We start from the raw sequence: 23,410 nt of genomic DNA, 5'->3' as shown, positions 1-23,410 counted from the left end.
GTAACTTATAACAGCTACACAAGATTTCAAGCCTGATATTGACAAACTGGTTACTAGCAAGAGATGGCAAGTGTCGGGGCAAAAGAAATAGATCTCAGACTCCTATGTAAAGACCTAGCTAAGAGGCTAAGGCTCTAATTGAACGCTGTTGTATGGAGATTGTATGGATATAAATTGCTTTTCTTTAAACTTTAAAGTTTAAGTGTTACATTTTTTAAAGTTCTCAGTATTCCATGGGGGTAAACGTTAACATTATACAAAGTTATTGTCTGTTTTTACCTGCATTTTTATTACTCTTTAATTTAATATTGTTTTTTGTATCAGTATGCTGCTGCTGGAGTATGTGAAATTCCCCTTGGGATCAATAAAGTATCTATCTATCTATCTATCTATCTATCTATCTATCTATCTATCTATCTATCTATCTATCTATCTATCTATCTATCTATCTATCTATCTATCTATCTATCATTATATAGTGCCTTTCACTCTATCTATCTATCTATCTATCTATCTATCTATCTATCTATCTATCTATCTATCTATCTATCTATCTATCTATCTATCTATCTATCTATCTAAATGGGCCCATAATATAGTGCCTTTCACATCTATCTATCTATCTATCTATCTATCTATCTATCTATCTATCTATCTATCTATCTATCTATCTATCTATCTATCTATCTATCTATCTATCTATCTATCTATCTATCATTATATAGTGCCTTTCACTCTATCTATCTATCTATCTATCTATCTATCTATCTATCTATCTATCTATCTATCTATCTATCTATCTATCTATCTATCTATCTATCTATCTATCTATCTATCTAAATGGGCCCATAATATAGTGCCTTTCACATCTATCTATCTATCTATCTATCTATCTATCTATCTATCTATCTATCTATCTATCTATCTATCTATCTATCTATCTATCTATCTATCTATCTATCTATCTATCTATCTATCTATCTATCTATCTATCTATCTATCTATCTATCTATCTATCTAAATGGGCCCATTGTGTGCATTAGTGAGCTCTTTGATGGACTGGCACTCTTTCCAGGGTTGCCTATTATTCTACATTTACTTTTAGTCTTCTCTTCAGTTGTCAGCGGGGGCCTTTTCAAAACCACTGATTTTATTTAGATATCTGCGTTCTTCTGGCAGGGACATTTTCATTCAGCCAGTCGATGGGATTATGGAAGTTATTTGTTCTCATTCAGACGTGTACTAGCTCCCAATCCAGAGCTGCTTACAGCTATGCACCAAGTGTTGGCAGGGTAGGCAGCAGCCCTCAGCACAGTGAGGATTTTATATTCAATAACATTTAATTTCAAGTTATACCATGCTGATCTACACTGAGTGTCCACCTTATTTACCAAAACCAGTAAGGCATAAGGGGTAGACAGGCCTCAGAATAATTGAAAACCAGGCCAGGACCTCAGCGATCACTTGAGTCACATGATTTATCTCGAGTTGAATTTGAGTCTTAATTTCAGTGATTGTGACTGGCTTAACAATATTTAAAAAACGTGACTTGACTTGAATCAATCCTGCTTAACGATGACTTACAACTTGGCTTGGACTTGAGATAAATAACTTACAAAGTCTCACACTATATTGCCACTGTTATTATTATTTTTTTTACTTTAATTTACATTCCGTTAGTATGCTCTTCACACTCCATACCGACATAAGTCAAGGCCAAAGCATTGGAAATATTATCAGTTTTAGCTGTTGTCAATTTACTGCAGACTACACTGCAAAGAAAGGAATGGCTGTCTGCAAGATCAATGGGTCAAAAATCACCAACATGACAAGATCTTTAAACTTTATTTGTCAATTCAAAATTCATCAGGACAGTTACGCTTGCTAGAGAGTTGCTCAAATGCATTCATTGATGTGTCATTGTTCCAACTGATGTAGCACTTCAGCCTGTCTCCTCACCCCCACATCAACTAATTCAAATAATTTGCAGAGAACCATGCTACCTGAATTCTCTGGGTTGTATCATAATGCAGAACTTTCATTTTGGCCAATTTCATAAAATAAAATATAAATCCCTTGTCAGATGGAAATGGCATTTTGTTGTCCGAAATGCATTTCGAGTTCCGCTATACTCCTTTAATATGTTTAGTTCGCACTTTCTTTTTACTTTTTTGTAGACCAAATAACAAAACAACAGCAACCTTGTATTTCTCTAAAAAATTTGACCAGATATCCATGTGATGCAGTCAGTCATTCTTCAACCCGCTATATCCTAACACAGGGTCAGCAATCCCAGCCAACACAGGGCGCAAGGCAGGAACAAAACCCGGGCAGGGTGCCAGCCCACCACAGGGTGTACACACACACACAAAGCACACACACACGGGACAATTTAGGATCGCCAATGCACCTAACCTGCATGTCTTTGGACTGAAGAATAAATCTTTTTATTTATTAAGACTCTATGTTTGCCCTATTACTTGTTGGGGTTCGAGGGTGATATCCCCTCTAGTGGGCATTTTTGGACAACATGCTTTGGAACTGCTAGTTTGTGACAACTCATTGCAACAAACATTTGAGATTTGTCTTTTTAATGAAGTTAATTGTAGTGAACTCTTGACTTTAAATGCATGAATTCTATGCCATGTATCCATATTCTAACTTGTTTTTACTTTTTGCGTGGATCTCAGGACTGGCTCCAGGACAGATCTACACTTACCCTGCCCGCTGCTGGCGTAAGAAAAGGCGGTTAAACATCCTTGAAGACCCTCGGCTGCGGCCCTGTGAGTTTAAAATCGGTGAGTGCTAATTGTTAAGAAATGGTGGTTGGCCAAGTGTGGTGGGTTCATATTCTGAGTTTGGCCATTGCCTGTGTGGAGCATTCACATTCTTCCTCTGGCTGTGTGGCTTTTCTTCCCACAATCCTCAGTGGATCATGTGTGGCTGTGTTTTAGGTTAAATGGTAATTCTAAGTAGACCCATTGTGAGTTAGCCCTTCCAAGAATTAGTGCACAATTCATGGATGATTGCTAGTTCATGTTGCCAGGGTTCTCAGACTTTGGTACTGGAGGGCCGCAGTGGCTGCAGGTTTTCATTCTAAACCCTTTTCTTAATTAATGACCTGTTTTTGCTGATAATTAACTTTTTTTGAATTCATTTAAATTGACTTGTTTTTTAAGATTTGTTCTCCTGAATTTCTTCATCATTCCTTTGATTTGCTTCATTTCTTTCCTCAATTGGCACCCAAACAGAAATGAAATCTGAAGTGAGTGAGCCAACAGACAAACAACTAAGTCAGGGCCTCAAACTCCAATCAGTTGTTTCATTAGGCTCTGATTCTTGTCGTTCATTAAACTCGTTCTTTAATTCCATGGCTTGTTGCTGCTTTTATTGTGCAATAGCAGACATTTCTGAAATTGTGGATTTTCTCTTTTTTAAGAGCTCTGGTCAAATGTTTTGTGAACCTGAGCAGATCAATATTCCTGAGACCTTCATCTTTCTTTATTTTCAGATATTGTATGATGGACACAGTTTGCTGGTCATTTTTTAGCTCATTTTGTATCTGATTATTGTTTGGCAGCTAATTAAGGAAAAAGAAACACTTAAGGGGTCTGAGGCAATTACAATTAAATCAAAAGAAGTCACTAACAAAAAAACAGGTCACTAATTAAGAAAAGGATTAGAATGAAAACCTGCAGCACTGCGGCCCTCCAGGACCAGAGTTTGAGACCCCTGCACTAGTGTGACTTTCAACTGAATTAATCAGGATTGAGACAGGAGTGTCAAAGAACTGTTGAAACTAAGCAGCACAGCACTGTCACCATATGGTGTCATTAATGTAAAATGTCTTACTGGTTAAATCTCTCATATTAAGAAAAAACACATTTAGGCTCTTGGAAGGGCACAGCTGCATCTTAGTGTTAGGTCAGCTTGAAATATCTATCTATCTATCTATCTATCTATCTATCTATCTATCTATCTATCTATCTATCTATCTATCTATCTATCTATCTATCTATCTATCTATCTATCTATCTATCTATCTATCTATCTATCTATCATATAGTGCCTTTCGTATCTATCTATCTATCTATCTATCTATCTATCTATCTATCTATCTATCTATCTATCTATCTATCTATCTATCTATCTATCTATCTATCTATATAGTGCCTTTCGTATCTATCTATCTATCTATCTATCTATCTATCTATCTATCTATCTATCTATCTATCTATCTATCTATCTATCTATCTATCTATTATACAGTGCCTTTCGTATCTATCTATCTATCTATCTATCTATCTATCTATCTATCTATCTATCTATCTATCTATCTATCTATCTATCTATCTATCTATCTATCTATTATACAGTGCCTTTCGTATCTATCTATCTATCTATCTATCTATCTATCTATCTATCTATCTATCTATCTATCTATCTATCTATCTATCTATCTATCTATCTATCTATCTATCTATCTATCTATCTATCTATCTATCTATCATGCACTTTCTGCTTGTTTTTTCCCACCTAACAGTACATCTGGAGGCTCCATGTCTTTAAATTTCCTTTGCATTTTCAGTAATTTCAATTGATTACTCCCCTAACGTTCCATAAGCAATGAGAGCCATTACCATCTCTGTCTATCCTGCAGTGTTCTTTATTAGTTCACGTATCTGACTTGCTCCTGCACAATTATTTGCTTGGGAGTTTATAGTTATCACTCCAATTCATAAATGCATCAATTAATATTCCATACATTTATCTTTTTCAATATGCACTATTATGATAACTGTGTTATCAATTGCATGAAAAAGAAAACAAAATGGCTTGCAGAATGCCAGCCTTAATTACTAATAAATAAAAAAAATGCTGCATTATTTGCACAAATCTGACACATAACAAAACAACTCACAAGAGCAATGCTTTTACAATAGTATTCAATTAAAAATGTAATTATTATATAATTATCATGAATACACAAACAGCACATTTCAGACAGAACAAGTTGACAATACAAGCTGCAGGGCTATGAAATCAATAATATAGTGCTTTTCATATCTATCTATCTATCTATCTATCTATCTATCTATCTATCTATCTATCTATCTATCTATCTATCTATCTATCTATCTATCTATCTATCTATCTATCTATCTATCTATCTATCTAATAATAATAATTCTTTGCATTTATATAGCGCTTTTCTCACTACTCAAAGCTCTCAGCAATTGCAGGTTAAGGGCTTTGCTCAACGGCCCAACAGAGCAGAGTCCCTTTTGGCATTTACAGGATTCGAACCGGCAACCTTCCAATTACCAGTGCAGATCCCTAGCCTCAGAGCAACCACTCCACCTACCTTATTATATAGTGCCTTTCCTATCTATCTATCTATCTATCTATCTATCTATCTATCTATCTATCTATCTATCTATCTATCTATCTATCTATCTATCTATCTATCTATCTATCTATCTATCTATCTATCTATCTATATGTGTGTTTGGAAGTCGGTAGAAGAGCTGATAAAAGGAAAACTAAACTGGTGAACAGGAGTGAGCTGGACTGGGTCAGGATGTGTTTTGTAGCGGGGGTCAAGTCAGTTGTGGGGTCTATAAAGGGCAGTTAGAATTATTTGATTTCATATTGTGAGTGATTTTCACTGGAAGGCACAGTGATGGATAGCTCGGAGCAGACTTCACTTTTTCCCCCTCATTTCACCTGTGCTAATGTTCTAAAGCAAGGCAGCTTTAATAATGTATCACATTACATAATAACCCGCCTAGCGCATTTGTTGCTGTGTTGACGCAGTAGAGCCCATATTTGTTTAAATAATTGATGTTTTTTTTTTTTTTTAAGGAATGTGCTGCTTTCTTGAGTTTCAACTGCTGGAAGTGAGGTGGTGCTAGTGCTAGTTTAGGAGTGCGGGGGCCATTTACTTTGAAGGGGAGTTATTCTGCTCGTCTTTTAGGCAGTCTAGCAAAGGCGCTGTCCTATCTACCCATCGCTCATCAGGCTGTCTCTTATCCTGTACTTGCAGACTGTGAAACGGTTCTAAAGAAGGAGAACGCTCTCCCGGAGGGGCCTGTATTGGAGTCTCTGCTCAGTTCCGAGTCCCTGGAGAAAAAGGTGGAGATGAAAGATGAAGAGAGTATGAGTGAATGCCAGGTGAGTGCAGTACTGACCTGCTTGGTGATAAGTAGGTCCTCTCTTGTTGAATCAGTGTTCTTATTCATATGTACTGTATATAATAACATTTCATACCAGCATTGTAGACAGTTAAAAATGACTGACTGCTTTTATGGACTACTTATACAATCCCACGTCAGCAAAACAAATAAAGATGGGTCATATCTGACAGTTCATTCTTCGTGTATCCAACTCCTGTCCTGTCCTCAGAGGGTCCTGACCTGGCAAGGCTGAAACTCCCCTTGAAGGAGCAGCAGTCCAGCACCCAGACTTGCCTAGGGAGTGGGCACCACAAGATTGCGTGATAGTAAGGCTTTGGGGCAGGAATCTGATTATCTTAAAATGAGACACATTCCCAATGGTGGACGCAAATTCCACTTCATGGCTTTCAGTAAGTCCCATAACCTGGAAAATGTTCAACTGAACAAACAGAGAAGCACTGATTATTTCAAATACCTTGTCACATAAACCTCCTTTACAATTAGAAGAGAATCCATTCAAGAGTTTATTTAGGAGCAACCAGCTAATAAACACAGGTACATGTTCATCCTGCACAGCATTGCTGCCTGTCACACATTCACAACAGTGCCATATGCCCAGTCCCTAGTCGCCCTTTCCAGATGTTTTGCCTTTTTAATCCCAGAACATCTCCGGGTAGTGGGGCAGTGATCAGAGACGTCTCCCTGCCTGTCCTTGCAACTGGACATAGATGTTGGTGTTGTCTCATACCACTCTCGTCACCCTGTTTAGTACCCCCAGCCTTGATTCTTCCCCCCCCATAAACTGGTTTTCTCTGCTTCTTCCGCCATTTCTTTTAGTGCCTTCCTCGGTTTACCTCCTAACAGTCCAATATACCTAAGAAAACTTCTAGTCAAAAGGCCCACAAAGCCCTGGCAGCCAACTTCCACTGGGTAGGTTGATGCCTTCCAGCTGCACTCCCCGTACTGGATCACCAGATCCACATATCTCACCTTCTTCATCTCCTCATAGGTTTCCTCCATGTTTTCTTTCCAGGGGACTGTTATTTCCACAAACCCATCCTCCTTTTGTTACACCGACCAGAAGACAAACAAAGGTATCAAAACTATTGCTCCAGTCTCAATTGTTGGCTTAGGTCTACTTTCCTTATCCAGTCCTTTCCTAGGGCCAGGTTCAAACTTACCCCACATGTGGCCGCTCTCCGTGCTGATACATCTGAAGGCATAAAATGAATCAGTTGCTTCTGGTGGGTCTGAGAATTGGTGTTTACCCAGAATCTCACTGGCTCTACAATCTTTACCAGCTCCTGTAGCACCTGGTTACGCCTCCATTTGAATTGTCCTTGTTCCAAAGTATTTTTATATACAGATAAGATGTGTTGCAGGCTTGCTCCCACCACACCATACAGGACACACGTCTCCTCCATGCCATACCAATGGGTTAAGTTGTCCAGTCTAGGAAGTGAGTCATCTGGGGCGGAGTGGTGGCTCTGAGGCTAGGGATCTGCACTGGCAATCAGAAGGTTGCTGGTTCGAATCCCGTAAATGCCAAAAGGGACTCTGCTCTGTTGGGCCCTTAAGCAAGGCCCTTAACCTGCAATTGCTAAGCGCTTTGAGTAGTGAGAAAAGCGCTATATAAATGCAAAAAATAATTATTATTATTATTATCTATGAAACGTATTAGAGAAATAATCCTTGCCTGAAGCATCTTTGAAAGGTCCAGCAATCACATTGGTCTGGCAAGAATACCCTCTCACATGGTCCACCAGCCCTATACCTTCGGGCTAGCAGCTTTCACCCAGTATTGGTCTTCCTCCAATCTGGTCGCGTCCACAACTACCACATGTCTCCTCACTTTCACAGATGCTGTTGACCACAACTTTGCTGGCACCCCCACCCCCCATCCATATCCAGTCCTTCTAATTCTTGAAGCCTCCACCTTGCAACTGCTTGAATTTACACACTCATCTACCATCCACTCATGTGCAGTTTAGATCTTCGTGCAGGCATTCCTGACACTGTCGCCACTTGACACCTGGCTAATCCTCTCCTGCCTGTACTCCAAACAGTAAAACAAGGCAACAGGGCTCTTAACGCTGTCTGGACTGGGTCTACTCTGGCTGGATTTTCAACCTTGCCATGAGCTGCTTGGAAAACTTTTGACTATGGCGCAACAAAGACTTAACAGGCTTTATAGGCATACGTTCTAGGATTACCCGACACTGAGCATTTGAGTCTAGAGTCTGAGGATTCATAAAGTGACAAAGCCTATTATGCCAAAAAAAAAAAAATTAAATACTTAGGCAAGGAAATCATTTCATTGATATAGTTTGCAATTTTCATAACTGTGTGAATACAAAATGTGAGAAAATCAGATTGGCTGGAATGTATCTCCATTCACACTAAAACGACTGAAAACACATATGATATGGCTGCTGCTGTTTTTAATAGACATAAATTGTTAAGATGATTGTTATGAACAAGGAAGAATCCAAACGGGTTTGCCCAGCAGAAGCTCACCTGAATTCAGCCAGGCTCCTAACATAAGACACAGAAACACAAGAAACATAAGAAACTTGACAAGCGAGAGGAGACCATTCAGTCCATCAAGCCTGTTTGTTTAGCTCATAGCTAAGCTGTCCCGATATCTTATCCAGATTCTTCTTAAGGGTTGTCAACACTCCCTGGATGCTTCACCTGGAGAACAGGCCCAAAAACTTTGAGCTTGCAAAGCAACTAGACACGTACCAAAAAAATATAAGAAAGGCCCCACAAGTGTAGGGATGATTTGTTAAAATCATGGATTTATTTGACAAGAATATAAAAATACAAACAAAAGCTTCAAGGGGGTAATCCTAAGCATACAAGTCCCCCAAAACAATATCCAATAAACAGAATTCTTAATGCAGAGCAAGAATAATCAGAAAACCAGAAAATTCAACCAGAATACATAACATTCATTCACATTAAGTTTCCAGACCTGATTTATCCTGAGCAGGAAAACTGGGGTCCATTCCAGCAAGCAAAGAGCACAATACTCACTAACTCCACTGTTAATGAATGACCTCCTGCTCCTGATCCTTCTCAGTTCACGTATAGTATATTGTCAGAGTGAGGGCTAAGGAGCGATGACATCAGGGTGGCTCCGCCTCCTGGGGCTCCACCCACAAAGAATAAGGAACAGCAGAATATTTCAAGTGACAGATCATTGTTATACAGGTGCTGGTCATAAAATTAGAATATCATGACAAAGTTGATTTATTTCAGTAATTCCATTCAAAAAGTGAAACTTGTATATTAGATTCATTCATTACACACAGACTGATGCATTTCAAATGTTTATTTCTTTTAATGTTGATGATTATAACTGACAACTAATGAAAGTCCCAAATTCAGTATCTCGGAAAATTCGAATATTGTGAAAAGGTTCAATATTGAAGACACCTGGTGCCACAATCTAATCAGCTAATTAACTCAAAACACCTGCACAAGCCTTTAAATGGTCTCTCAGTCTAGTTCTGTAGGCTACACAATCATGGGGAAGACTGCTGACTTGACAGTTGTCCAAAAGACGACCACTGACACCTTGCACAAGGAGGGCAAGACACAAAAGGTCATTGTTAAAGAGGCTGGCTGTTCACAGAGCTCTGTGTCCAAGCACATTAATAGAGAGGCGAAGGGAAGAACAAGATGTGGTAGAAAAAAGTGTACAAGCAATAGGGATAACCGCACCCTGGAGAGGATTGTGAAACAAAACCCATTCAAAAACGTGGGGGAGATTCACAAAGAGTGGACTGCAGCTGGAGTCAGTGCTTCAAGAACCACCACACACAGACGTACGCAAGACATGGGTCTCAGCTGTCGCATTCCTTGTGTCAAGCCACTCTTGAACAAGAGACAGCGTCAGAAGCGTCTCGCCTTTGGACTGCTGCTGAGTGGTCCAAAGTTATGTTCTCTGATGAAAGTAAATTTTGCATTTCCTTTGGAAATCAAGGTCCCAGAGTCTGGAGGAAGAGAGGAGAGGCACAGAATCCACGTTGCGTGAGGTCCAGAGTAAAGTTTCCACAGTCAGTGATGGTTTGGGGTGCCATGTCATCTGCTGGTGTTGGTCCATTGTGTTTTCTGAGGTCCAAGGTCAATGCAGCTGTCTACCAGGAAGTTTTAGAGCACTTCATGCTTCCTGCTGCTGACGAACTTTATGGAGATGCAGATTTCATTTTCCAACAGGACCTGGCACCTGCACACAGTGCCAAAGCTACCAGTACCTGGTTTAAGGACCATGGTATCCTTGTTCTTGATTGGCCAGCAAACTCTCCTGATCTATGGGGTATTGTGAAGAGGAAGATGCAATACGCCAGACCCAACAATTCAGAAGAGCTGAAGGCCACTATCAGAGTAACATGGGCTCTCATAACACCTGAGCAGTGCCACAGACTGATCGACTCCATGCCACGCCGCATTGCTGCAGTAATCCAGGCCAAAGGAGCCCCAACTAAATATTGAGTGCTGTACATGCTCATACTTTTCATGTTCATACCTTTCAGTTGGCCAACATTTCTAAAAATCCTTTTTTTGCATTGGTCTTAATTGATATTCTAATTTTCCGAGATACTGAATTTGGGACTTTCATTAGTTGTCCGTTATAATCATCAACATTAAAAGAAATAAACATTTGAAATACATCAGTCTGTGTGTAATGAATGAATCTAATATACAAGTTTCACTTTTTGAATGGAATTACTGAAATAAATCAACTTTGTCATGATATTCTAATTTTATGACCAGCACCTGTAGAAACTAACCAAAAGAATGTAAAGACACGTTAAAATAACCTAAAGTAACAAAAAAACAATAAAACATAAACTTAAGTTCAAGGTAGTACATACCATAAATTATCTGGATAGGAATATAAATAAGAAGCTGGTTATGTTTGCAGGTGATGCCAGCCTAGAAGGAAGGGCAGATGATAATTTAAAATTTTCCAGATCATTACAGTGGAAGCTGGATAGCACACTAGTTTGAGTAGATTTGTGGTGAATGAAATTTAAAGTAAGTAAATGTAAAGTACTAAACATAGGAAATAGAAATGTGAGATCTGAATACACAATGGATGGTTACGCCATATGAAGGGGGCCTGGGAGTCATAGTGGTCTTATCGCTAGCTACATCCAGACAGTGGACAGAAGCAATCAAGAAAGCTATATATATATATATATATATATATATATATATATATATATCACGTGGTGTCAAATAAAATCATGCTTAAGTTACATAACACTGCATCACTGTGTACAGTCTGGTCTTCATGCTATAAAAAAAAATGCATAGCAATGCTAAAGAAAATTCAAACTGTATTTTTCAAACATGTTAAATACAATTTATGCTCCTCATCTGTCACTTTTTATACTAAGTAAGGCAGTAGATTATAACATAGCAGTTTCCAGGCTCTAAATTGAAATTCGGGGTTGAAGGGTGACAAAGTCTCCCCTGGCAGCATTGGGCGCAATGCAAGAAATAGATAGATAACATAACCTGCATACCTTTGGGGATGTGAGATGAAAATCCCCGCAGAATTGTTGTGCTGGATTTGTGAGCCAGCAGTGCTGCAGTGCCACGTGATCAGTCAATACCTAAAACGTCTCTACTCTGTAGATTGCTCTTCACAGTACGGACCATCACAAGGTGCTTTACAGTGCAAACAAGAGTACAATTGTACTGATGTGTCCTTGTGTAATTTGAATTTATATAGAGGGTGTCCCAAAATTCACGCAAGAAGTAATTTTGATAGAGAACACAGGTTTTTAATTAAAAATTGTAAATTTTTAATTAATTCATAAAGTATACAGTATAGGGTTATGTATGGAATAACATATCGGGTCAGTGGCCTCCATGGCTTTGCTGGCACTTACGCACTGTTTTGTCGAAATTTTCCATGACCGTTTTGCATAAATGTGGCTGAATTTCGTTGATACAGCGCTCAATTTCCTCCTTCAAGGCATGGGTGGTCGTGGGCTTGATGACATAAACCTTAGACTTCAAACAATCACTCGTGGATTTTCTGAACCCCAAATGCAACAATTTTTACGATTAACGAAGCCATCAAGATGAAAATGAGCCTCATCGCTGAAGATGATTTTGTTCGAAAAATCAGCATTCACTTGTTGTTGTTCCAAAATCCATTCAACGAACTCTGTTCGCTGTGCGTGGTCAGTAGGCTTCAGTTCTTGACTCAATTGAACTTTGTAAGCATGAAGATGCAAATCTTTTGTGAGAATACGCTGTAGAGAGCTTCTGGAAATGTTCAATTCTTGACCACGGTGCCGAATTGATGTTCCTGGACTCTCAGCAACATTCTCACGAACTGCTTCAATGTTTTGTGTTGAACGACTTGTTGAAGGACGGCCAGAGTGTCTAAGATCAGTAATTGATCCAGTCTCCATGAATTTTTTAATTAATCTCTTCACAGTTGATGAAGTTAAATCACTATTCCGACCATATTTTGTACGAAAATTGCGAACTGTAGCTGCCAAACCTTCATTATTTTTAAAATATTGCTCAACAATGAAAACGCGTTGTTCTTTCGTGTAGCGCTCCATTTTTAATAACCCTGAACTGTGAGCTGTCATGCTGTCTTTTTTTTTTCGTTGGCAACACTTTACCGCACAAATGGCACCAAATTCAAATGCAACACAGGGAAACTTTATTCCACATTTAAATATATTTGTTAATGGTTCATTTATTCTAATTTCCTCCTTTTATTTTCTAGATGATAAACCCCACACCATACTTAATAACTTCAGCTGAAAAAAAGGTCAGTTGCATTCTCTGGCTAACTGAGTTGAAGTCTGTGTCAGCTGTCAGATTAGCACCCATTTAGATTGTTAAAACTGAAGTCTACTCCATAAAACCTCACTCCTTCAAAAAACTTTGTGTTTAGATAATAAATGCAATCAACACCATAACTCAAACACAACTGGAAACTTAGATGTGAGTAGGGCATTCAGCAAAGCTCACAAGTCCTATCTACTTAGCTCCTACAAAATGAGATCAAGTCGAGTTTTGAAAGTCCCTACTGTCTACCACTCTACAATACAATACAATACAGTTTATTTTTGTATAGCCCAAAATCACACAGGAAGTGCCGCAATGGGCTTTAACAGGCCCTGCCTCTTGACAGCCCCCCAGCCTCGACTCTCTAAGAAGACAAGGAAAAACTCCCAAAAAAACCTAGTAGGGAAAAATGGAAGAAACCTTGGGAAAGGCAGTTCAAAGAGAGACCCCTTTCCAGGTAGGTTGGGCGTGCAGTGGGTGTCAAAAGAAGGAGGTCAATACAATACAATACAATGCAGTACACAGAACAGAACAATTTCTCAATATAGTAAGAAATAAAAAATATAAATTTTAGAAGTACAGAGCTGAATTTAACAGTAGATGATATATCCCATAATAAGATTTGGATTTGTGTAGAGTCCTGGAGACCTCATCCTTCAAGCTGCCTCCCCCATTTGGCCATTTCATGGCTGAAACAGTGCTGGGCCAGCCAATCCGATGAAAGGACACCTCTTTCCCACGATTCCCGCGATCCTCCATCTGGGATGACTTTTCCTTAGGCAGGCAAAACAACTTGGCAGGTGGGCCGTGGCACCAAGTGCCACATTTGAGTACCGAGAAGAAAAACAGAATAAGTGAGGGTTAGTATACAATTATAACTATCATGTTACTTATGTTTAAGTGCTAATGACTAACAACAGAGATGTAGTCTGTATAGTTAATCAGCAGCTCTAGTCAGGGTATGCTAAACTGAAGTAGTGAGTCTTCAGCCGGGATTTAAAAGCTGAGACCGAAGGGGCATCTCTTATAGTAGCAGGCAGACCATTCCACAGTTTAGAGGCCCTGTAACTAAAAGCTCGACCTCCCACTGTTATTTTATTAATCCTTGGAATCATAAGCAGACCGGCATCTTGAGATCTTAATGTGCGCTCTGGTTTGTAAGTCATGATAAGTTCAGACAAGTAAGCCGGACCTTGCTTTATATGTTAAAAGAAGGATTTTGAAATCTGCCCTAAACTTAACCAGGAGCCAGTGTAAGGATTTAAGAACTGGAGTTATGTGTTTGTATTTTCTTGTTCTTGTAATAATTCTTGCAGCCGCATTTTGGATTAACTGGAGGCTGTATAAAGAACAGTTTGAACATCCAGTGAACACCGCATTGCAGTAGTCAATCCTACTAGAGATAAATGCATGAATTAGTTTCTCAGAATCCTGTTTATTTAAAAAGCGCCTTAATTTCCTAACATTTTTAAGATGGAAGAAACATGTTTTGGACAACTTTGTAACATGTGCTTTAAATGACATGCTAGATTCAAAGATAACTCCTAGATTGCGGGCTGATTCAGTAAAATTGACTGGGATTCCAACTGAGTTAAATGATGACAAAATATTGTTGTGATCAGCATCATTCCCTCCAACAATTAACATCTCTGTTTTATCTGTATTTAAAGACAAGTAGTTCTTATTCATCCACTCCTTTAATTCACTAACACAACTAATTAAAGACAACATTGGAGAAACTTCATTTGATTTAAATGAAAGGTATAACTGGGTGTCATCTGCATACGAGTGAAAATTAACATTATGTTTCCTAATGAGAGATCCCAGTGGAAGCATGTACAGTGAAAACAGTAAAGGCCCCAGTACTGAGCCCTGCGGGACACCATATTGAACTTCTGTGTATAATGATGGAGTACTGTCAGCACATTTCTGTACATATTGGAATCGATTTGCTAAGTAAGAACTAAACCAAGCGAGCACGGTGCCTGTAAGCCCAACATCATTTACTAGCCTGTGTAGTAAAATAGAATGGTCGATGGTGTCAAATGCTGCACTTAAGTCCAACAACATAATTACAGTGGAGTTTCCTTCATCAGAGGATATCAGAATGTCGTTTACAACCCGCGTTAGTGCCGTTTCTGTACTATGACCAGTGCGAAAATCAGACTGGAATTTCTCAAATAAATTGTAATGCATAAGGTGTGTCTGAAGCTGACTGGCGACTACTTTTTCTAGTATTTTAGAGAGAAACGGTAAATTTGAAATAGGCCTATAATTATTTAGTATATGTGGGTCAAGGTCTGACTTTTTAAGTAATGGTTTAATGACTGACACTTTTAGTGCATCAGGTACTGTGCTATGCAATAATGAACTATTGATAATGTTTAGAATAGGCGGTGCAAGAACATCCATTGCACTTTTTACTAGTTTTGTTGGCACTGGATCTAGGGAACAAGTAGTGGGCTTCATTTTAGAAATTAAACTTAAGACTTCCTGCTCAGTTACAGGATTAAAATTACTAAAGTGTTGAGTGCAATGTGAGACAGGGTCTGCTAAGCTAGTATGTGGTTTGTACTGTGATGCAGAGATCTGGGATCTTATATTTTAATTTTCTTATTGAAGAAGTTCATAAAGTCTGTACTGCTAATGTCTGTTGGTATTTTGCACTGTTGATCTGAATTTCCATTTGTTAATTTAGCCACTGTTCTAAACAGTACCCGAGGATTTTTATTATTGCTATCTATTAATGTAGAATAATATTCTGACCGAGCTTTAAAGAGGGCTTTTTTATATTTATTAACACTCTCAGTCCATGCAATTTGAAAGACCTGTAGCTTTGTTGTTCTCCATCTACGTTCCAGTTTTCGACACTCTAATTTAAGAGCTTGAGTGTTTTCATTAAACCAGGGAGAGTTTCTATGTGCTTTGAACACTTTTGTTTTAAGGGGAGCCACTGTGTCCAGAGCATCTCTCAAGGTCACATTATAATGTGATGTTAGCTCATCTAAATTGTTTTCTGTGTTTACATTTGATGTTAACTGATCTAAATGGTTTTCCACAATTACACTCAACTTACTCAAAGTATCTATAAATTTTGAAGCAGAATTACAATCTAGATGTCGCACAGTCTTTGTTTTAATCTGGGAGTGTGTTGGCAAGGGCAGGACTAAATCAAATGTAATTAAGTAGTGATCAGAAATAACTTCATTTAATGGAGTAATAATTAAATTTTGAATTTCAACTTTGTAAGTTATAATTAAATCTAATGTGTGGTTATGATTATGAGTTGGACCTTTGACATTCTGACAAAATCCTACTGAATTTAACAAATAAGTAAAACATTTGCTAAAAGTGTCAGTTTCCACATCAATGTGTACATTAAAATCTCCCATCAGTACTACGTGATCATAATTTATAGCCAAGTCAGATAAAAGGTTGCTAAATTCAGACATGAACAATGAATACGGCCCTGGTGGTCTGTAGACTAGCACTATAATTGTGTTGGAATCTGTTTTAATATTTAAAATGAATGCTTCAAAGGATGTAAAGTTGCCTAAATTTTTAGAAGTGATTTGCATTTTGTTACAATGAATTATTCCAAGGCCCCCTCCTCGACCTGAATCTCTAGACTTATGAAGGAACGAGTAGCCATCTGGTGACGCCTCAGCTAGGGGGACAGTGTCACATTTACTAAGCCAGGTGTCGGTGAGAAGACACAGATCAGATTTTGTACTTAATATAATATCATTTACCAAAACAGCTTTAGTGCCAAGAGAGCGAATGTTCAATAAGCAGCATTTAAAACTGTATGCTTCTTTCTGAATTGGTGATATACTTTTTGTTTTAATTTGTAGTAAACTCTACTTGGTCACTTATGGCATGAGTCTGTGGTTCTCTGTGTGAAGAAAAATGTCCTAATGTTTGTGTAAAATTTACCCTTAACAAGTTTCTAACTGTGTCCCTGTGTTCTTGATGAACTCATTTTAAAGTCACAGTCTCGATCTACTGGACTAATTCCCTTCAGACTTTTAAACACTTCAGTCAGGTCTCCTCTTAATCTTCTTTTGCTTAAACTGTAAAGGCTCAGCTCTTTTAATCTTTCCTCATAACTCATCCCCTGTAGCCCTGGAATCAGCCTAGATAGATAGATAGATAGATAGATGGATAGATGGATAGATGGATAGATAGATAGATAGATAGATAGATAGATAGATAGATAGATAGATAGATAGATAGATAGATAGATAGATAGATAGATAGATAGATAGATAGATAGATAGATAGATAGTCAGCCACCAATTGTGCAAGTTCTCCCACTTAAAAAGATGAGAGAGGCCTGTAATTTTCATCATAGGTATACCTCAACTATGAGAGGCAAAATGAGAAAAAGAAATCCAGAAAATCACATTGTCTGATTTTTGAAGAATTTATTTGCAAATTATGGTGGAAAAAAAGTATTTGATCAATAACAAAAGTTCATCTCAATACTTTGTTATATACCCTTTGTTGGCAATGACAGAGGTCAAACGTTTTCTGTAAGTCTTCACAAGGTTTTCACACACCGTTGCTGGTATTTTGGCCCATTCCTCCATGCAGATCTCCTCTAGAGCAGTGATGTTTTGGGGCTGTCGCTGGGCAAAACGGACTTTCAACTCCCTCCAAAGATTTTCTATGGGGTTGAGATCTGGAGGCTGGCTAGGCCACTCCAGGACCTTGAAATGCTTCTTACGAAGCCACTCCTTCGTTACCCAGGCGGTGTGTTTGGGATCATTGTCATGCTGAAAGACCCAGCCACTTTTCATCTTCAATGCCCTTGCTGATGGAAGGAAGTTTTCACTCAAAATCTGACGATACATGGCCCCATTCATTCTTTCTTTTACATGGATCAGTCATCCTGGTCCCTTTGCAGAAAAACAGCCCCAAAGCATGATGTTTCCACCCCCATGCTTTACAGTAGGTATGGTGTTCTTTGGATGCAACTCAGCATTCTTTCTCCTCCAAACACGACGAGTAGAGTTTTTTTCATCTGACTATATGACATTCTCCCAATCCTCTTCTGGATCATCCAAATGCTCTCTAGCAAACTTCAGACGGGCCTGCACATGTACTTGCTTAAGCAGGGGGACACGTCTGGCACTGCAGGATTTGAGTCCCTGGCGGCGTAGTGTGTTACTGATGGTAGCCTTTGTTACTTTGGTCCCAGCTCTCTGCAGGTCATTCATTAGGTCCCCCCGTGTGGTTTTGGGATTTTTGCTCACCGTTCTTGTGATCATTTTGACCCCACGGGGTGAGATCTTGCATGGAGCCCCAGATCAAGGGAGATTATCAATGGTCTTGTATGTCTTCCATTTTCTAATAATTGCTCCCACAGTTGATTTCTTCACACCAAGCTGCTTACCTATTGCAGATTCAGTCTTCCCAGCCTGGTGCAGGTCTACAATTTTGTTTCTGGTGTCCTTTGACAGCTGTTTGGTCTTGACCATAGTGGAGTTTTGAGTGTGACTGTTTGAGGTTGTGGACAGGTGTCTTTTATATTGATAACGAGTTCAAACAGGTGCCATTAATACAGGTAACGAGTGGAGGACAGAGGAGCCTCTTACAGAAGAAGTTACAGGCCTGTGAGAGCCAGAAATCTTGCTTGTTTGTAGGTGACCAAATACTTATTTTCCACCATAATTTGCAAATAAATTCTTTAAAAATCAGACAATGTGATTTTCTGGATTTTTTTTTTTCTCATTTTGTCTCTCATAGTTGAGGTATATCTATGAAGAAAATTGCAGGCCTCTCTCATCTTTTTAAGTGGGAGAACTTGCACAATTGGTGGCTGACTAAATACTTTTTTGCCCCACTGTAGGTAGGTAGATAGATATTCCCAAGGGGAATTTCACATACTCCAGCAGCAGTATCCATCCATCCATCCATCCATTGTCTCCCGCTTATCCGAGGTCGGGTCGCGGGGGCAGCAGCTTGAGCAGAGATGCCCAGACTTCCCTCTCCCCGGCCACTTCTTCTAGCTCTTCCGGGAGAATCCCAAGGCGTTCCCAGGCCAGTCGAGAGACATAGTCCCTCCAGCGTGTCCTGGGTCTTCCCCGGAGCCTCCTCCCGGTTGGACGTGCCTGGAACACCTCACCAGGGAGGCGTCCAGGAGGCATCCTGATCAGATGCCCGAGCCACCTCATCTGACTCCTCTCGATGCGGAGGAGCAGCGGCTCTACTCTGAGCCCCTCCCGGATGACTGAGCTTCTCACCCTATCTTTAAGGGAAAGCCCAGACACCCTGCGGAGGAAACTCATTTCAGCCGCTTGTATTCGCGATCTCGTTCTTTCGGTCACTACCCATAGCTCATGACCATAGGTGAGGGTAGGAACATAGATCGACTGGTAAATTGAGAGCTTCGCCTTGCGGCTCAGCTCCTTTTTCACCACGACAGACCGATGCAACGCCCGCATTACTGCGGATGCCGCACCGATCCGCCTGTCGATCTCACGCTCCATTCTTCCCTCACTCGTGAACAAGACCCCGAGATACTTGAACTCCTCCACTTGGGGCAGGATCTCGCTACCAACCCTGAGAGGGCACTCCACCCTTTTCCGGTTAAGGACCATGGTCTCAGATTTGGAGGTGCTGATTCTCATCCCAGCCGCTTCACACTCGGCTGCGAACCGATCCAGAGAGAGCTGAAGATCACGGCCTGATGAAGCAAACAGGACAACATCATCTGCAAAAAGCAGTGACCCAATCCTGAGCCCACCAAACCGGACCCCCTCAACACCCTGGCTGCGCCTAGAAATTCTGTCCATAAAAGTTATGAACAGAATCGGTGACAAAGGGCAGCCCTGGCGGAGTCCAACTCTCACTGGAAACGGGTTCGACTTACTGCCGGCAATGCGGACCAAGCTCTGGCACCGATCGTACAGGGACTGAACAGCCCTTATCAGGGGGGCCGGTACCCCATACTCTCGGAGTACCCCCCACAGGATTCCCAGAGGGACACGGTCGAATGCCTTTTCTAAGTCCACAAAACACATGTAGACTGGTTGGGCAAACTCCCATGCACCCTCCAGGACCCTGCTAAGGGTATAGAGCTGGTCCACTGTTCCGCGACCAGGACGAAAACCACACTGTTCCTCCTGAATCCGAGGCTCGACTATCCGACGGACCCTCCTCTCCAGGACCCCCTGAATAGACTTTTCCAGGGAGGCTGAGGAGTGTGATCCCTCTGTAGTTGGAACACACCCTCTGATCCCCCTTCTTAAAGAGGGGGACCACCACCCCGGTCTGCCAATCCAGAGGCACTGTCCCTGATGTCCATGCGATGTTGCAGAGGCGTGTCAGCCAAGACAGTCCTACAACATCCAGAGCCTTGAGGAACTCCGGGCGTATCTCATCCACCCCCGGGGCCCTGCCACCAAGGAGTTTTTTTGACCACCTCGGTGACCTCAGTCCCAGAGATGGGGGAGCCCACCTCTGAGTCCCCAGGCTCTGCTTCCTCATTGGAAGGCATGTTAATGGGATTGAGGAGGTCTTCGAAGTATTCCCCCCACCGACCCACAACATCCCGAGTCGAGGTCAGCAGCGCACCATCCCCACCATATACAGTGTTGACACTGCACTGCTTCCCCTTCCTGAGACGCCGGATGGTGGACCAGAATCTCCTTGAAGCCGTCCGAAAGTCATTCTCCATGGCCTCCCCAAACTCCTCCCACGCCCGAGTTTTTGCCTCAGCAACCACCAAAGCCGCATTCCGCTTGGCCTGCCGGTACCTATCAGCTGCCTCCGGGGTCCCACAGGACAAAAGGGTCCTGTAGGACTCCTTCTTCAGCTTGACGGCATCCTTCACCGCCGGTGTCCACCAGCGGGTTCGGGGATTGCCGCCACGACAGGCACCGACCACCTTACGGCCACAGCTCCGGTCAGCTGCCTCAACAATAGAGGGACGGAACATGGCCCATTCGGACTCAATGTCCCCCACCTCCCTCGGGATGTGGTCGAAGTTCTGCCGGAGGTGGGAGTTGAAGCTACTTCTGACAGGGGGCTCTGCCAGACGTTCCCAGCAGACCCTCACAACACGTTTGGGCCTACCACGCCTGACCGGCATCCTCCCCCACCATCGAAGCCAACTCACCACCAGGTGGTGATCAGTTGACAGCTCCGCCCCTCTCTTCACCCGAGTGTCCAAGACATGTGGCCGCAAGTCCGACGACACGACCACAAAGTCGATCATCGAACTGAGGCCTAGGGTGTCCTGGTGCCAAGTGCACATATGAACACCCCTATGCTTGAACATGGTATTCGTTATGGACAATCCGTGACGAGCACAGAAGTCCAATAACAAAACACCACTCGGGTTCAGATCAGGGGGGCCATTCCTCCCAATCACGCCCTTCCAGGTCTCACTGTCATTGCCCACGTGAGCATTGAAGTCTCCCAGCAGAACGAGGGAGTCCCCAGAAGGTATGCCCTCTAGCACCCCCTCCAGGGACTCCAAAAAGGGTGGGTACTCCGAACTGCTGTTCGGTGCATACGCACAAACAACAGTTAGGACCCGTCCCCCCACCCGAAGGCGAAGGGAGGCTACCCTCTCGTCCACCGGGGTAAAAAAACAATATTAAATTAAAGAGTAATAAAAATGCAGGAAAAAACAGACAATAACTTTGAATAATGTTAACGTTTACCCCCCCGGGTGGAATTGAAGAGTCGCATAGTGTGGGGGAGGAACGATCTCCTCAGTCTGTCAGTGGAGCAGGACGGTGACAGCAGTCTGTCGCTGAAGCTGCTCCTCTGTCTGGAGATGATCCTGTTCAGTGGATGCAGTGGATTCTCCATGATTGACAGGAGCCTGCTCAGCGCCCGTCACTCTGCCACGGATGTCAAACTGTCCAGCTCCGTGCCTACAATAAAGCCTGCCTTCCTCACCAGTTTGTCCAGGTGTGAGGCGTCCTTCTTCTTAATGCTTATATTGTTAATGATTCTTAATGATTATATTGTTTTATATTATTTTCACATGCTAGCAGAATTTGGTCTTAACATCTGATGAGCTACACAATTCAACAATAATATGAACAACAATAATGATAATAGTTATAAAAATAAAAACATAATAATCCTCAAACTGACACAGACATTGCATAATAAAATTAAACGATCAAAATGGCAACAGGACTGCAGCTCTTGAATGCTTCACTAAAGGCTGATTTAATTTAAACCATAATCATCTCCCAAATTGGATTACATTAAAACGTGTCTTAAAACTTCTCAAATGTTGTTCTCCGTTGTTCACCACCATCTATGACACTCACTGTTGGCACACTAAAGCAATTCCCCATTTCTGTCTCTCGCTGGAAAAACCCTCTGAGGTTGTGAAATGATTGGATTGTTATATTGCATTATTCTCTTACATGAGGATACAGTAAATAGGAATAGTGGGTAAAGATTCCCATTTAAATATAATTATTATACTTCAGTTTCTTTGAATATTGTGATTATATTAAGTCTGTCAATTTTTTTTAAATTAATTTAAATGACATGTATTTGTAATGGAGCTGCCCTGGTAAGAGAATAACTAGAGCTACATTGTAAGCTACATGTTTAGCTAGAGTGTTAAATGGAGACCTATACAGTGCATCCAGAAAGTATTCACAGCGCATCACTTTTTCCACATTTTGTTATGTTACAGCCTTATTCCAAAATGGATTAAATTCATTTTTTTCCTCAGAATTCTACACACAACACCCCATAATGACAACGTGAAAAAAGTTTACTTGAGGTTTTTGCAAATTTATTAAAAATAAAAAAATTGAGAAATCCCATGTCCATAAGTATTCACAGCCTTTCCCCTGATCATCCTTGAGATGTTTCTGCAGCTTCATTGGAGTCCACCTGTGGTAAATTCAGTTGACTGGACATGATTTGGAAAGGCACACACCTGTCTATATAAGGTCCCACAGTTGACAGTTCATGTCAGAGCACAAACCAAGCATGAAGTCAAAGGAATTGTCTGTAGACCTCCGAGACTGGATTGTCTCGAGGCACAAATCTGGGGAAGGTTACAGAAACATTTCTGCTGCTTTGAAGCTCCCAATGAGCACAGTGGCCTCCATCATCCGTAAGTGGAAGAAGTTCGAAACCACCAGGACTCTTCCTAGAGCTTGCCGGCCATCTAAACTGAGCGATCGTGGGAGAAGGGCCTTAGTCAGGAAGGTGACCAAGAACCCAATGGTCACTCTGTCAGAGCTTCAGAGGTCCTCTGTGGAGAGAGGAGAACCTTCCAGAAGGACAACCTCTCTGCAGCAATCCACCAATCAGGCCTGTATGGTAGAGTGGCCAGACGGAAGCCACTCCTTAGTAAAAGGCACATGGCAGCCCGCCTGGAGTTTGCCAAAAGGCACCTGAAGGACTCTCAG

General features: G+C 41.0%; 1 protein-coding gene across 2 annotated transcripts in view; it reads left to right on the top strand.

Annotated features, from left to right (window-relative positions):
• dpf1 (double PHD fingers 1) overlaps positions 1–23,410 on the top strand; it is a 412,154-nt gene that overhangs the window by 151,519 nt on the left and 237,225 nt on the right. For both annotated transcript variants that reach the window (XM_051934320.1, XM_051934323.1), the window contains exons 4-5: positions 2,691–2,798; positions 6,047–6,174. In XM_051934320.1, the coding sequence (XP_051790280.1) occupies positions 2,691–2,798; positions 6,047–6,174 (236 nt within the window). The remainder of the gene's footprint in view (positions 1–2,690; positions 2,799–6,046; positions 6,175–23,410) is intronic.

The sequence above is a fragment of the Erpetoichthys calabaricus genome, chromosome 1, assembly GCF_900747795.2.
Source record: "Erpetoichthys calabaricus chromosome 1, fErpCal1.3, whole genome shotgun sequence".
Lineage (NCBI taxonomy): Eukaryota > Metazoa > Chordata > Cladistia > Polypteriformes > Polypteridae > Erpetoichthys > Erpetoichthys calabaricus.
This window is presented reverse-complemented; position numbering and strand designations above follow the sequence as displayed.